Source organism: Myripristis murdjan, chromosome 7, assembly GCF_902150065.1.
Source record: "Myripristis murdjan chromosome 7, fMyrMur1.1, whole genome shotgun sequence".
In the NCBI taxonomy this organism is placed as follows: domain Eukaryota; kingdom Metazoa; phylum Chordata; class Actinopteri; order Holocentriformes; family Holocentridae; genus Myripristis; species Myripristis murdjan.
Genome location: NC_043986.1, coordinates 30634595 through 30651140, shown reverse-complemented (window position 1 = coordinate 30651140; position 16546 = coordinate 30634595). Strand labels below are relative to the sequence as shown.

General features: G+C 41.3%; 1 protein-coding gene across 1 annotated transcript in view; it reads right to left on the bottom strand.

Moving 5' to 3' along the window:
• Positions 1 to 11915, bottom strand: part of vstm2la (V-set and transmembrane domain containing 2 like a) — a 56168-nt gene extending 44253 nt beyond the window's left edge. Inside the window, exon 1 of the mRNA XM_030055238.1 lies at positions 11542 to 11915. Within this exon, the coding sequence (XP_029911098.1) occupies positions 11542 to 11659 (118 nt within the window). The 5' untranslated portion in view covers positions 11660 to 11915. The remainder of the gene's footprint in view (positions 1 to 11541) is intronic.
• Positions 11916 to 16546: the final 4631 nt, after the last annotated feature.

The following is a 16546-nucleotide window of genomic DNA, read 5'->3' as shown; positions in this document are numbered from 1 at the left end:
CTTTCAAGTCAACACTGCAGGATGGCTGGAGCAGCAGATATGGTACCCTTGGGATACCTTCTGTAAACTGACTTGAAGCAAGTTACTGCCTCAGCGAGAGCTTTTGCAGCAAAAACCAAAGCAGGTGAAAGACACCTGTAATTAGGTAATTATGCAACTACTAGGTGGTGTCTTTTACAGGTTTGTGCTATCCTTTTGAAGTAGCTGAGATCACAGGTTTTGATGTCTTTGCACAGCTGAGTAGAAGTGGTCATAGTTGATTACTGCTTCCGTTGACTTAGTCTCTGTGTCAGCAGTTCTTTTCAACTTCACTTGAAACACTTTTCTCAAAATATGATAATATGGTACCACTTTAAAATAAGGCTACCCTCATAAAGGGTTTATGAATGGTTTATAATTATGTTGTAAATTAGGTTGTAAACACTATAAATCATTAAAACAGGTGTAAACAAGTTATAACAAGCTATAACACAGTTTTCATACATCAATGCAGGCTCAGTGTAAAGGTAATCGTATTGTAAAGTGGTGCCAGTAAGCCAAACAACTAGCAAGAACTGAGAACAGAACAGATCCAGTGCAGCAGTAATTTGATCTTGCCAAATAGTGAGCCTGTATCAATGGCGCCAATAACATTGTATCAATCGGAGCTAATGTCAGATTGTATTTTCTCAGAGTTGCCGAAGTGTTTGTGTAACACACTTGGATACATACACGCAAATGTAACAGTACTTGACTGACTTGCACCGTAACAACTATGGTTAGTAACAACTAACCATAGTCACCATCAGTAATCAGTATCTACATATTTGATGCCCTCTGTATATCACCGACCTGCAGACAAAATAAACATAGGTATGTCTGAATGTTTGTGTGTGTGTGAGAGACAAAACAAAACAAAACAAAACAAAACAAAACAAAAAAACAAGAATAGTCACTGACTATGTTTACATGGTCTTCAGTATCCCGGTTTTGAGGCTTATCCCGGCTTTGAGCATATCCGGGATATGATGTTTACATGGAACACTGAGAAGCCCGATTATTCATATCCCTGTATACATGATAAATACCAGTAACCCGTTTTCTGATCACTGCATCCTCTCTGCGCAGGCGTGTGTTACGTCTTTTGTTTACAACAGGTTGAGCGGGAAGTGTGAAATATTTATTATATTTAGAAGTAAGACAAACATGAGACCTCTGAGGCTTCTAGCGGGCTTAGCGTTAGGAAATACTCAGTAGTGCTTCTTCGATATTTTCCACTGTGACCTGACTTGTTCAATGGTGCGAGGTGGAAAACCAGTGTCATGTAACTTGTCCGCAACAGGTTGGCATTTCTGTGTCTTCTGCCATCTAAACACGTACGGCGCTTTTCCACGAGCACATACTCGGCTCCACTTGGCTTGGCTCTACTCGGTACGACCGAAACCGAGGTGAGCCGAGTAGAGCAGAGTAGCTGCTAGTGGAAAAGCGCCAGTAGTTCTGTTGAGTTCTTTCATTATTTTCAGGCAAAATTCAGTCTCTTCGTCGCTCCAAAAATGGGAAGCTCTCATTGCCGCCATGTTGCTTGTTTATCTGCTGCGTCACTCTGGCGCCTGCGCACACGGTGGGCAGCCGTCAGAGACCGGGATAAGGCGCATACATGCTCCAGTATCCTGACTTCTATCGGAGTACTCCAGGTGGCAAAACCGGGTTTCTTGAAATCGGGATAAGGTCATAACCCGGTTTCTGAATTCGGGATATGGTGTTTACATGCACAAACACAAAAACGGGATACTTAAAAAACCCGATCAAAACCGGGATATCAAAGACCATGTAAACACAGTCAATGTCAAACTAACATGTCTTAATACTGAAACATAGAGATTCCCCCTGGGAACTCGAGAGCTATCATACTTCAATAAATTATCTGGTGGCCCAGTCGAGGCTGGGAAGTTGTTTAAGGCCGTAAATTACCAATCCTGGACCAAAGAAACATCACGCTCCTCTCTTTGCCTTATCTTCCTCCCTCCTCCTCCTCCTCCTCCTCCTCCCTCTATTAGACTGCCAACAGATGATTCCTGCCAAGTCCCTCCCCAGGAGAAAGTGTCTACAGTATGTGTGTGTCTCTCTAAAGCTGAGTGTGTGTGTGTGTGTTTCTCTTTGATGGCAGTGTTAGCAGTAATGTGTCTAATGGAAGATAAGCAACACTCTCTCAGACAGTCTTCACAGCCAAACGCTCCCTCCATCATCATCATGCTGAGTGCCATAGAGGGAATACTATCCCTCTCTATCTATGGGAACACACACACACACACACACACACATGCAAAAACCACACACACAGGAGAGAGCAAAGGTTTGGATCATCATTCTCAAAGCTACCTTTATCACTTCTCAAACAAAGTCCATGCACACACGCACGCACACACACACACACACACACACACACACACACACACACACACACACACACACCCAAGGGTTGGATGATGAGTCCCAGTGATGAGTTCCAGTCACAGAGGGACACCTCAGAGAAATTGTAGCTTTGGATCGCCAAGCTCAAAGCTTCTTCCAATCATTTCTCCTCCAAAGTACGTCTGCGCACACTCACACAAACACACACAAGTGAGTGCTTTGCACGGGGCCGAAGGACGAGAGAGGCAGAAGGCACTTATGGAGGAAGACAGAGGGAGAGTCCTTGACTGCCGGCTGACCCCACAGCTTGTTTGTACCGATTTTGAAGGGAACATTCTGATGGAGGAGGAAGCAGAGGAGCGGATTTCGGGTGTGTGAGGCACAAAGCGGCAGAGAGTGACAGCCAGGGAAGGAGAGGGGAAAGCAGGAGAGAGTGACAAATGACAGCAAAGGTTTGAGCCTGATTCGAGCCCACACTGTCAAGTACGGCATGCACGGCACACATCTCTGCCCGCTAAACCACTGCAGTGTTCCAGGGTAAGACTGACATGTGGGTTTGGCAACAGATCAGGCCAATGTCTGCCTTTATTAAATATGTGATATAGTCAGCCAGTGCTGTCCACCTCACATATGACGGAGGTTACTACCTGACCAAAGGTATAGATAAATGGGTTTGAACAGCCTGCGATGAAATCTGCATTTTGCACATTTTACAAATTCTTTTTATTAATTGTTTTCTCTACATTAATTTTTCCATTTAAAGGCAGTGAGGTATCCCATAGTTTCTCAACCACTGAGTTGGTTGAGGGTCAGCGTGCCCTGAAGAGCTGGCAACTACTTAAGAATTTCTTATGTTTGACTTTCAGGGGTCTAAATGCTGTTTGAGGCACTTTTCCATCCTGAAAAGATAGAAATCTAGGGCAAACACTGTATTCTTGATTTTTTTTTCTAGCATGAAAATGGTCAGATATTTAAGATGTTGAATGGAACCACAGCAAGTCACCACCAGCAGCTTAAATCTAAATGCATCTGTGTTCTCAAATCCTAGCTTCATCAGAGCAATACGTGGCCATTTCTTGCAAACTCAATCACTCTTGATTCACTTTTCAGGGTTCAGTTCAGCGGAAACTAGTTGCCTCCATCTAAAGACTAGATCGCGTCCCCAGTTATGCATTATACAAGAATGTGCCACGCCTTACCATCAGGCACCAACACACTGGAACCTGAACTGTTAGATGCAAGATTGTGCAGTAATGGTGAACGAACAGAGAGCAATTTAAGAGGCAGATGAGGAAAGCGAGGCGGCAGACATTATAAAAAAATAAATATTAAAAGATTTTCTAAAGTTTTTTATAATATAATTTCATCTTTATTATATGACATGCAGTGGAGAGTGAAAAGAAAGATGGGAGACAGCATGACGTGGGAAATCAGGCGATGTGACTGAATAATTGCTATGTGCTTTATTCACTGAGGCTTCGGTACACCCTGATCCAACAGATTTTAAGGTCAAAGAAAAAGAGAGTGATTACTGCAGCCTACCGTGGTGAATTTGAACAATTTAGCAACTGGCTGAACACCTTCACTTTCTGTGAAATAGTTTGATCGGCAAATCCAAGTGAAGACCGAGACTCATTGATTTCACTTCTTTAAGTGGTAATTCTTGAAACTCTTGCTCTTTTATTCTGTCTCCGTCTTTGGTGCTAAACTCTCATTTCGGTGCTGCTTCTGGACTGCTCTTCCCACAGATCACCCATCAATCATCTTTCTTCTTGGATTTTCTATTGAGGTTTGAGTCTCTGTAGCTCTCATGCAGACTTTTCTTTGTTCAGCCATGATGCTTCCTGTTTGCCAGGGGTTTTTACCCCAAGGACAAAAGAAATACCAGACACCAAGTGTTTTAAACAGCATTGCCAAGTGCACGACACAACTCTGAAAAAAACAAAACAAAACAAACAAACAAAAAAAAAAAAAAACGCTGAATCTCATTCACATTCTTCCTCCCAATCTGATGTCTTGTCAACGTGGTGTGCCAACTACACAACTGAGAGCAGACGAGGTTCACAAATTCCAAGTTTTTGGTCAAATCTCGATATTTGCAAAATGACACTCAGGTGACAAAGCATGTGAGAAGTTACTGTTCTGCCAAAATAAAGTGAGTCATTTATTCTGAAAAAGTGTGAGTGTCGTCGCTCACATGAAGCATGGTGACTGTTAAGAAATGAAAAGTAGACGTGATATGCTGCACTTTCCAAGAGAAACGGACAGTTTTTTTTTTTGTTTGTTTCAGTAAAAGGCAAGCCAGTGTGCCTTGTCTGTGGGGATGCACTTGTAGTGATGAAAAAGGCCAATCTCAAGCGCCATTACAGCTGGAAACATGCTAAACTGGATGTGTTGCAATGATAAATGCATTTGGATGAAGTTGATGCTCTTTAGTGGAGTTTGGGTGCCAAGCAAGCAGCTTTCACAAGACCACAGTCTGACAGAGACGGCGCGACGCAGGCAAGTTTTGTGGTGAGTGAGCTAACAGCTAAGACGCTGAAACCTCTTTCACAAGGAGGATTTGTGGATTGCCTTCTTGCCGCTGTGGAGATGCGAGCACCAGACAAAGAAAAATTGTTCCAAAGTGTCAGTTTGTCCTGAAAAAACATCAAAGAGTAGATTACTAATATGGTGCAAAATACTGAGGAAAAAAGAACACTTCAAGCCTGCAAGAAATTTACAGTTCTTCTCTCTGGCCTGCAGCGTCCTGAGGATTTTCCCGTTCTGAGGAGGCATGCACTCAAGATTGCATCTGCTGGGACAGCCTACTGCTGTGAGCAGTTCTTTTCAAAATGGATTCTTGGAAAGACTTGGTTTCACTCAAGACCGACTGATCCAAACCTGGAAAACCACCTGCGAAGAGCAACATCATCATCATCATCATCATCATCATCATCACCACCATCTAACATCGGACACTTTGCCAAAGAGAAGCAGCTCCAGCCATGTCATTAAGGTCAGTGTCAAGTTTGAACAATAAAAAGAATGTTATTTTAACAATTAAATTCTTCTTATCAATATTAAAATGTTAATGAAATTATTGAGATAAATTTTAATCTAATATTTTTTAAGGCCCTTGAAAGATGTGCTTGCTTCCTAGCTAGGAAGAAGGTTCCCCATCTGTGCTCTGCAGGTATGTTGTAGATCACTCAAACTACGAGAGCATCTTGAGTGTTGCATCAATAATTTCCAACATATTTGAAAATGTCAGGGCGTATGGGATGGCTCAAACACAGGCACAGCACACATCTCTGGATGGCTCCGACTTACCGAGCATCGCTGACTGGCACTAGCAGCAATTAGGTTCAAATCTGCAAAACATTTTGTTGGACTGGAAAATTACAGCTAAAACCATGAAGTGTGAGCTTGGCCTGAATGCAAAAGCTTTCACGGATTGGCTATAGGTTGAATCACTATTGTGTTGCGTCATTTGGAAACAGAGAGTAGTACACTGGTTATTTATGTTGTGGAATATTACAGTCCATTCATGAAAGAAAGATGCAGATGAAAAGGAGGCAGCTAAGAGATGGATTTTTCAGTCCAGAGATAACCGAGATGTGGATTGTGCAGGCGAAAGGTGAGCAGCTAATATTTTCTATACTCGCTGTAGTTTATCCCAAACTGCCCTGCAGCACTTGTCTTCTCAGTGAGGAGTATATACTGAGGTCAGGACCTAAATACATTGACTCTACCTACCGCTGAGCTCCAACAAGCTTTAAAACTGTCAGCTTGTCCCTCTCTCCTGCTCTCTTTCCTGTCTTTTTTGTGATTTCTGACAGCTTCCCTTCTTTCTCTTTTCCTCTTCACCTCCCTTTCTAGCCAATACTATCTTTGGGGGCTGGAGAGAGAGAGAGAGAGAGAGAGAGAGAGAGAGAGAGAGAGAGAGAGAGAGAGAGAGAGAGAGAGAGAAAATATGACTCCTCTGCCCCCCCTCCAAAAAAAAAAAAAAAAAAAAAAAAATTACATCAGATACTGGAGAAACCTGACCAATTCTCAAAGCAGACTAGACCTTCACTGTATTTGACTGTGAAAAGGGCACATAATGGCATTGTAATTGACAGCAAAACCAAGTAAATCATGACAGCGTACAGGTTAAGTGGCTGAGGAAACCAGCCAAAACAGGCAAACCTGGAAAATATCATCTGGATCTCATTTCTTCTTGTTACAGATGTGTGGATATAAACATGACTTACACTGCCAAGTCAGATATACTCCAACATTACCAACCACCCCAGTTGGTGTGTAATTTCAGCTGTAAAATGTATTTCTTACAAATTAGAGGTGTGCCAACAATGTGTATCAGAATTTGTGCCGATCCTGCTCTCAAGCACTCTGATCACCAAATGAAGCTTCTTGAAATTGATTCTCTAATGAGCTGTGATTTGGCGATAAAATACTTTGGAGGAAAATGTCTGCAGTGTGGTGATTCACAGTGCCAGCTGTGACAAGCTGAGGAATCTGTGGAGAATAGAGAAGCGGAGAAGCAGCTTCCTAAAACAACTAGAATAAGACAGAATGATATAGGAAGTCAGGCCGTTCTGCCTTCAATATAAAAGCTAGAAATCGAAAGGATTAAAGCACAACTACACTTAGGTAGAGTGTTGGATTGTACAGTTACCTGGATATGATGTGAATCCACAAAACAACCTGGTACTTATTTTTTGAGAATATTACAAAGCTGATGTTATTTTCCTTTTTGAATGGAAAAGTAGATGCAGCAGGTAGCGTCTGCAGGAAACTTCCACATAGTAACCTTGTGCCAGGAAGGAATTGAGTACTTTAATAAATAACTGTAAATACACAATAAATGGGTACTGTGACTAATTGTTTTTACACTGATTTATAATCTGCTTTTTCCATGTTTGTTTATGCACTAAAAGTGTCATTTTGTGAGATATTTCATATTACAACTCAACACGACCAATGTTCAGTTTTGCCATATGGTGTTAATGATTAATGATAGTATAAATATTTCATATGAATAGGATTTTTTTTTTTTTTAATATATTCTTTGGGTGCTTTGTACTGTTGAAACAACTGCACCACATGTGCATCAATATGGCTTTTCTAAAGTTTTGACATGAAAATATTTCTTTTGGTTTGTTTTCATTCTGGTTGCTCTGAGACTGGCTGGCATACAAAAATGGTGGGATGTTGCTGTTTGTGCTACTATTATTAGCGTTATCTTCATTATCATCATTATTATTATTTGTTTGTGCAAATTGCTACAATTCCCAATGCATACTCTGCAAATATTATCGTGTTTGTCTTTGTTTTGCTGTATATTGGCCTCTACTAGGCAGCATGAGTGAATATTTTGAGTGATAATCTGGTTCTCTGATTGGCTGATGTACGTGAGGTCCTCATTACTTGTTTTGGTTCTGAATATCTGGCATCAGACCCATTTTACTACAGCTGCCGACAGTAATCTGTTCTTATGTGATTGTTACTGCTCTGCAGTGGCTCATTTTGTCACCTTCTGTTTTGGCTATGTATGTACTCCCAGCGCCATGCCAGTAAAACTCCCGTAGAATTAAATGAGTTTGAACTGAGAGTAAATGGGAAAGCTCGGAGCAGACGGGAACATTTGGAGTCTGATTTTGCCGAAGACACAACTAAACCCCACAAGCTGCTCTTGAATGTTTGCCAGGGATACTGCATTGGCCATTGTTAAGTTTGTGAGTTTAACAGTCTCTAACTGTAGTGTGATGTTGCTGCCTCAGTGCTCTAGCTGTACAGCCTTGTCATCAGTTTAATTTATATATTAAATATCCACATCATTTACATGGAAAACATCACTGTTCATCATCGTTGTGGCAAAAACTTGGTTGTGACGGAGGCTTAACCATCACAGGCGGTGGCTGCATCATGTCGTGCCTGTCTGAACCGTCTGGGGGACTTGGTTTACACTCATAGATCCATCCAATAGATTCTTGTCAAATGCTGTCATCGTGTAGCAGAGCAGCCATGCCTGAAGCCTTTTAAGCCCAGATATCACTCCATAGCCATAGAGGATGTCTGTCTTGACAGAATGGTAAATGTTTGGTCTCTTGAATTGGAAAAAGTGTCTAGAATCCAATCTGCTGCAGTGGGGCCCAGAATGTGTGCTGGTTTCTCTGTGGATGGAGGTCAGAATAGGGCGAGGATAAAAGATTGGTGTGAAGTGCAGGCGTGAATATCTCCCGTAGTCCAGTCAGCACACACCTTGCCTCAAATTCAGACACTCTGACATTGAATAGATGGTGGTATGTAGACCCATGTAGATGTAATGCCAAAATGAAAATTGAGATGTTATTTTCCACAGGGCTCTGAAAGGGTTTCATCACTCTGATGTCACTTAAAACGGTTTACAGATTATTATCTTGTGAACATTTTGTTCTCTGCTTGCCTCCTGCACATCACCATGTGTAAACGCTTGCCGGGTATGACGCCATATCAAATAGAGCTGCAAAACCAATAATCCAAATGTTATGAAAAAGTCTGTGAGCGTTGCTCCTGGTGTCTCATTAGAATCTGTGTTTCCTTTGGAAAGTTTCAGCATCTTATTGGCCTAATGGCTCATTTACCCTTCACAGATTAATTAAGGCAATTGATTGGCTGGAATAATCGCCTCGTTGGATAACCGAGCCCTAATGAGATGTTAATTGAAAAGCATCAATGATCAAAACAGTGCGCAGGCAGATGCAGACTGGAACATTATGAAAATCAAATAAGGATTCGAAAACTGTTTTTCTTTCATTACTTTTTATTATCTTGCTTTTTCATTTCTTACTTTCCTTCCTTTTTTCCTTGCTTCTCTCTATTCCAGCTTGCCTGGTGATGCGGTGGTAAATAAAGAAGGAGGATAAATTAAAACCACCAGTCAGTGATCATCATAAGACAAAAACCCATCAGTATGAACCAAAACAAATTACTCCTCAAAAGATCCTATCCTTACATAACTCGTATCAGTCTATTGCTTTTTACAATTGTATAATGCCTACTATAAATTTTGGTCATAATTTCTGAGTCTAAAAAGGAGGCTAAACTCAATTCTGCAAATAAAACGGCAGTAAACTGAATTCAGGCAAGTTCACCCTCCATTACATTCTCCAACTCATCCATCATACAGACTGAAAGACTATCTTGATTACACTTCAGTTTCCAAAGTGTCCCTAATTATAAAGTTGCACTGCACATGAATAGCCACTTAATATTTTAGCACTGTAATTAGGTATTAAACTAGTGTTAATCTGCTAAGCGCATATTCTGATACTCTGCAAGAGCACAAATGCAGGCTCATTCTATGCTCCTGAATTTTTCCAGCTTACCACTGTGATACAAAAGAGAAAAACTAAAAAATAAAAAATAAAAAATAAAAAATAAAACATGGGTGGACTAGAAGGTGCACGGTTGTCGCACTAAATCCACCACTGTGCTAATATATTCTTCTATGACAACACGAACCAATCCGACAACAACACAGGTTCTGACAGAAATACTGCTTGGCAAGGTTATGAATATACCAATTCATGAGTGCATAGTTAGAGTTACAAGCCATATACACATGAAATGTATGGGTGAGCCTTAAAACTGCACAAGGCAAATTTGCCAGTGGCTCCAAATGGAAACAAAAGAAAAGGATTTTGAAAAATTTGTACTGAATCCTGTAATGTGACATCACTAAAGAGCACAAAGCAGCTGGGCCAGTTTGTGATGCTTCATACCAAAAGATGACAAACTGATGAGAGAGCTAAAAAAAAAAAAAAATCTAACTTAGTTGAATCTTGCTTTTGTTTTGGATGGAGAGTTCACTTGCTGCTGTTTAGGAAACTGGGTTTTTTCTTAAGTTTTGATTCCTCATTTGCTGTGGAGAGAAAATTGTCTACGTCTGACATCAGATTTAATTTGGGTAAAAAGAGCGGGATATAAAGTGAGAATTTATGGTCTTATGTCAGGCATGGGACATTCATCTCTGTTGGTTTAAGAGTTTTTACTTACAAAACTTGCAGTTTTAAACTTTGTTTGGGGTGGAACCTAAAAGAGCGACCATATGTTTTAATGAGTCTGAGTCTCTGGGCTCCTGATATTAAGCAGCTTTAAAAAAGGAGCAGAGGCTGGCGGAGGTAATGGCTCTAACACTCACTGCCTGCCCAAGGGCACTGAGGCATTTAGCCCTGCTGGCAACCCCTCCTCCCCCCTCTCTGCTTTGTTCCTCTCCTCCTCACTTCATTTTTCTACCCACACAAGTTGAGGCTGCGCCTGACCGGCGGCCTGCACATCTGCCAGGCTGACAGCGTGGCATCTGTGGAGAGTGGCAGGAGAAGCCCGAGATGACAGAAAGAAGCAGGCGACGGCGGCCGTGATCTTTCGCGCAGGTGACGCAATGAAGTGTAAAATCCAGAGGCCCTGGAGGCCAATTAGGTTGTAGCGTCAGTGCATGAGGAGGAGGAAGAGATTGGATCTGAATGGGCTTGGAGGGAGGGAGGTGTTGAGTGTTGATGTCATGAGGATACTACCAGAAAATGGTAACTTCCACCTACCAGCTGACATCACCTCTGCTCCATTTGAATTTTAGATGAATCCAACAGATTAAGAGGGGAGATTGGTGTTGAACTGCAGAGACCTGTCCTTCCTGAGTTCAGACTGACCACACAATACGGGCTGCTTCACTACTGATTACATTTAGCTACAGAGCACACAACATTGCCATCTTTAGGACCATCATATTAACCAGCCTTCAGCCTCACCAGTCACACTGTCTAATTTAAACGGTGTCTGTTGCTCTCACAAGATGGACAGACGGATATGCCTACACTGAATGACTGGTTGCTGAATGTTGATTGCAGAGAACTAAATGGTGAAACTCTCATTCCTTTAATGCCTGGCAGCAAGAAGTGTGAAGACACAAGGTAGTCTCATTCAGTCACAGAGGAGCACAAAACACATTTGCGTTACTTGACGATATTATCCACATCTCCCTGTCAGCCTCTGCTCCCTTTTGTATTACACCTATTCTGGTTGGGAGCAGACGGCACCAACTACGCCGTCCTTTTCAGATACATTTTCATATTTCGACACAACAGAAAGAAGAAAAAACAAGACATTCAAGGCTGGTTTCACACATACCGTTCCCGGAGATGTGGTTCTCTATCTCGGTGTGTCCAGCTTGCCGTGTCGAGGTACTAAGTTGCAAATAGAGTCCCATGTAATGTAAACTCCCCAGCAGCATCCTGAACGCTCCCATCTCTCTCTCTCTTATTTTGTCTTGTCTCCTTTTCCTGTCTTTCTTTCTCTCTCACATCGGGTGGAGTACGCGTTGATTTAAAAAAAGGTTTTTTTGGAGGGGAAAAAAAGATCCAGGTGACTTGTTTTGACGACGGCGGGAGGAGATACCTGCGTGTAACGGAGAGTCGCGAGTCGCCGCAGCTTCCCTCAGTAGCAGCACGCGGACTGACTGCCTCCCCTCGCTGCCGTGCAGTCGGCGCTACATGCGGCGGAGGAAGAGCCTCCCCAAATGGGCAGTGCCGCGACGCACAGGGGGGGAATATCAATTATAGGCGGAATGATATGGAACACATTATAAGGCCCGTCAACTTCTCAAGGCTAAAATTTGAATGTTTTTAGAAAACGGCGGGAATGCGCAGCGACATATACATCTTTTATTTTAATCAGTGAAACCTGAATAGCACCGAATTTTGTGGTTCTCCCTGCACATATTTCATAAACATTAGCTAGAGCAGGGGTTTTCTAACTTTTTCATGTTGTAGACCCGCACCCGCACTTTTGGTTTGCCTTCATGATGAAATTGTCCACATTTCCACTTGTACATGTTAAAGAATCACTTGTACACAGTTTGGTGTCACAGCAGTGTCAAGTGAACTAATCCCACGAAACCTGAGGATATTCTATTGATTTGTTTCAAAAACATGGGAAAATTATGATGAGAAATCAGAAAAAAGAAAAAAAAAAAAAAACAACTGAAAATTAGCAGAAATTATCGCTAAATGAGCAAAACTTATTTTGAAACAATGACATGAAAACTATAATTCTAATTACTAAAACTGTGTATTTAAATGTCAGAGTGGTGATACTGAAGTGAGGTGAAACAAAACTAGTCCTCATCAAGCCTCGGACCCCCACCTTCAGTGAGTCTGCCCTCAAGACCCTGGTATGAAAAGATATTTGGATTTTTGTCATAAAATTGCTCAGGTTTTTCTATATTGTAAATATTACAATAATCACTCAAAGGCTACATAGTTTGATGTATGGCAATGTCTAGTGAATTAACCCTATGAAACCTGAGCAAATTCACTCCATTTGTTTTAGAAACCTTGGGGAAAAATGTGTAAGTATGTGTAAATAAATAAATAAAAATACAATAATAATAATAATAATAATAATAATAATACCAAAAAATAAATAAAAATTACCTGAACATTACAAAAATATATTTTGAAAAATATACAAAAAAACTATTTTTATGATTATTAAAATGATACATTTGTCTGATCAGTGATGCTGGACCAGATTCCTTGTGTTCTGCTTGTGAAGGTGTCTGAGCACAGCTTGCATTTTAATTAAAGTGAAACTAAACTATTCCTCATTTTGCTGAGGACCCCTTGGAAGACCCTCAAGTACCCCTGGGAGTCCCTAGGCCACACTTTGAAAACCTCTGAGCTAGAGTGCTCGCTGATCTTGACCAGTGAAGACTACTCGACAGTTCATATTTTGTGATTAAGTTGGGTACCCATTCCCCATCCCCACCCAACCCTATCCAGCCTTGTCTGCTTGTACTTAAGTTAGTAATTTCCTGCAATTCCCAACATGCCTTTCAATAATCCCCAAAGACATGCTCTGAACACGTTGCATTAAAGCAAAATTGAGTTTTGGTCGAGTGTTGGCCTGTGTAGTTTCTTGGATGTGTGTCCACATGGTGGTGAATTATCCATATTAGCTGCTCCGTGCTCCTCTGGACCGCTGATGTGTCTCCTTTCACGTCTTTATCTGGCAAACATCTGTTTGGGACCTGTTTGTTTGAATATGCACAAAGCAGATAATGCCAGCATACAAAAAAGGCCCAGTGCCCATGTTCTGAGGAAATTAAAGGTTTAGTTTCTTGTTATTTCCCTATTTGAATCAGAAAGTAGATCCAGCAGGTGGCGTATGCAGGAATCTTCCACATAGTAACCTCACACCACGAGGAAACAACCCTAGCAAATAATTGTACTTATATTTAAAAAATGGGTTCTGACATTTGTTTTTTTTTTTTTGTTTGTTTTTTTTTTTTTACATCAGTATAATCCACTTTTTCATGTTCATTTTTGTACTAAAAGTTTATTTTGGGAGCTGTTTCACCACACCACAGAGGTGAGTGGAGAGATTTCCCGTAGCACGGAGCTGTCAGCGCAGCATCTCTTCTTAAAACACTGAAATGCAACAGGCAAATTCACAAGATCGTCCCTTGTGTTTTACTTTATTTTCAACTTCTTCTATATAGTTTGGTTTGGTAAATAAACCACACACCAGCACAATGTGTAAGTATGTTGGCAGCAAGACATTCAACTCTAAATCAGCCTCTACAACCCAACATGTCTGGAGGCTACGTTGTATTGAACAGCAGTGGGGGAAACACTGCTTAATATTTAAATTAACTGTCATGTCAAATTACCTGATGAACTAGGTAAGTGTACTTATCAGGCATTTCACAACAGCTTTGAGCGTTAATTAGCCAATCAGAGCAAACTTCCCTTTATAAATGCAAAGAACACTCTAGACTCTGTAAATGAACAGGGGAAGGTGACTGGGTTTGATGAAAGTATAACATGTCTACAACTGGTGTGAGCTAATAAAGTGGGTTTACATGGATTTAACAGAGGTTTATTTACTCCACAAGCTACACCAGTTTTTTTACTTGGGAAACAGACAGCGGTGTAGCTCTGATTTAGTTCATAAGCATTTCAAGCAATGTCTCGGCCTACACTTCCTCTGCTTGCAGATTATGAACTGTAGCTGTAAATAGAACAGTGGATTTTCTGTTGATGATCAACATAAAGCAAATGATCACTATGTACACAAATCAGTTATATTTCTAGCATTGATTCTGTCTTTCACTCCTCAAAAGACCTAAAAGGGAAAGTTCTGCAAATAAACAGTCAGCCACACTGAGGTTAACTGGTTCAGAACGTCCTAGGCAGGTGAAAGAAGATTTCATATAAATAATGTAACTTGACCTTGTAGCACTGTAGAAACATTTCACTGTCAGAGCTTTTGACGGTAATGTTATTTGCTTGCAGGGGCTCCACAAGAAACAGACCGTCCCTTTACCATATTCATCATGTCTCATGCCCGTACAGACATCTTACGCCTTGCACCATGTGTGTCAGTAAGTAGGACAACTGTGTTATGATCTGGCAATGTGCGTCTCACCAATTATACCAACACAATTTTGCTGTGTTTAATACAGCAGGGATTCCCAAACATTTTCATGTCTACTCCTACTTAATAGGCCCAATTTAGAACTCTGTTCTAATTTTTTTTTCTGGGGAAATCCCTTTGGGAGACAGCAGCAAAGAGTGCAAAACCTCTGCTGACATTTGTATAACACCATCTCTCACCTTGCCCTAACTTCAAATGAAGTAAGAGTGAAATTAAACTATTCCTCCTTGGTGTGCACCCTCTGGAACCTCTCTGTGGACCCCTGGTGGTCTAGAGACTGTACTTTTGGAATCGCTCCAGTGGGGCATGAGCATTTCAGCAACTCAGTTTCACAACTGTAACTTGTTGCATGTACTTCTCGTCCGACAGGGCTGTCCTTCTGTGCAGTACACACTGTTTTGTTTCAACTTTCAACGCATGCAGTAGAAGTATCCCTTGTCTCGAGTAATCACAGTACTCACAGAGATGGATTACTTCATCAACCCTTGGGCTGATGGGTAGTGCTTCTCAGTCTGTGCTGCAAAATTTGCCCTCTTAAGCCAGATTTTCAGTGGGGTCTAATGGATATGGCTGCCAAGTAGCCTCAAATCCTTAATTTCCATTCCTGGCTGAGTGTTTGTTCCTATGTGTTGTGTTGGCAGAAAGGCTGTGCCGCTGTCCATGGTGCTGAAAAACAGTCTCTGACAAACAGCTTCAGTGTGTGTCCCCTATTGAGCAGCGCAGAAGGAAATTTGTCCACGTAATGACAAGCTGCCCTATGATATGGGCTATTGGGCTTTATGAAACAATATGTCAGTGCTTATATCATCTTCCATGCTCTTAAGCACCTGTTCCACAACAAGGCAGCATAGCCGGGGGGTGTTTTGACTGGGGATGAATGATGGGACAACACCTCCCTTGTTAGACAAAATGATGACATGCATCCCCTTTATTTCAAGGAATAGGTGAGAGGGAAAACCTTCTCACTGCTGTGAAGTTGCCAGTTTTATATGATGGAAGACGGGAGATTGTTTAAAAATCTGTGATGGTACTGTTGCTTGATTTTTTATGCACACTTGCTGGTGCTCAATGGAATAAACAAAAAAATACATAACAACAATACATTTTTGGGCTTTTGGTGACATCACCGTCAGCTGATGTATTGCTAAAAATAGCGCAGTATGTCGGTCAGTATTTCTATCATACTAACTACATAAAAAACAGTACATGATCAAAATGAGTATACTGTAGGTATTGTTTGGTATTAGTATATGTACAGTAGTATGCTTTTGGGACACAAAGACACATGTTCAGTGAATTGGACCAGTATCTCATATTTTTTTCTGTCTGATGAACAGTTCTTCCCACTAGTGACACCCTTGGCAAAGATGCTGAACTTTTATTTAAATTTGATGCTTATGGGTGTGAGTGCTGGAGGCCTGTGCTCCAGTGGGGCTGTAAGTCTAGCAACACCATGGTTTAGCCACTTTTTATTTACCCACTACATCACTCCTTATGCCTACGCTCGGTAACATAATACCTTCTCCCCTCAGCCCCCTCTAAAAGAGAGGAGCCCAAAAGCACAGTGGCACACAGTGTTTGCATTCAGTCATTTGGAAAATACAATTATTCTCCCTCCCCTCGGCTGTGAAATTGCTGTACAACCGCTGTTAAACACGCCGCAGTCATAATCACTGATAAGAGATGCATGGGGCTG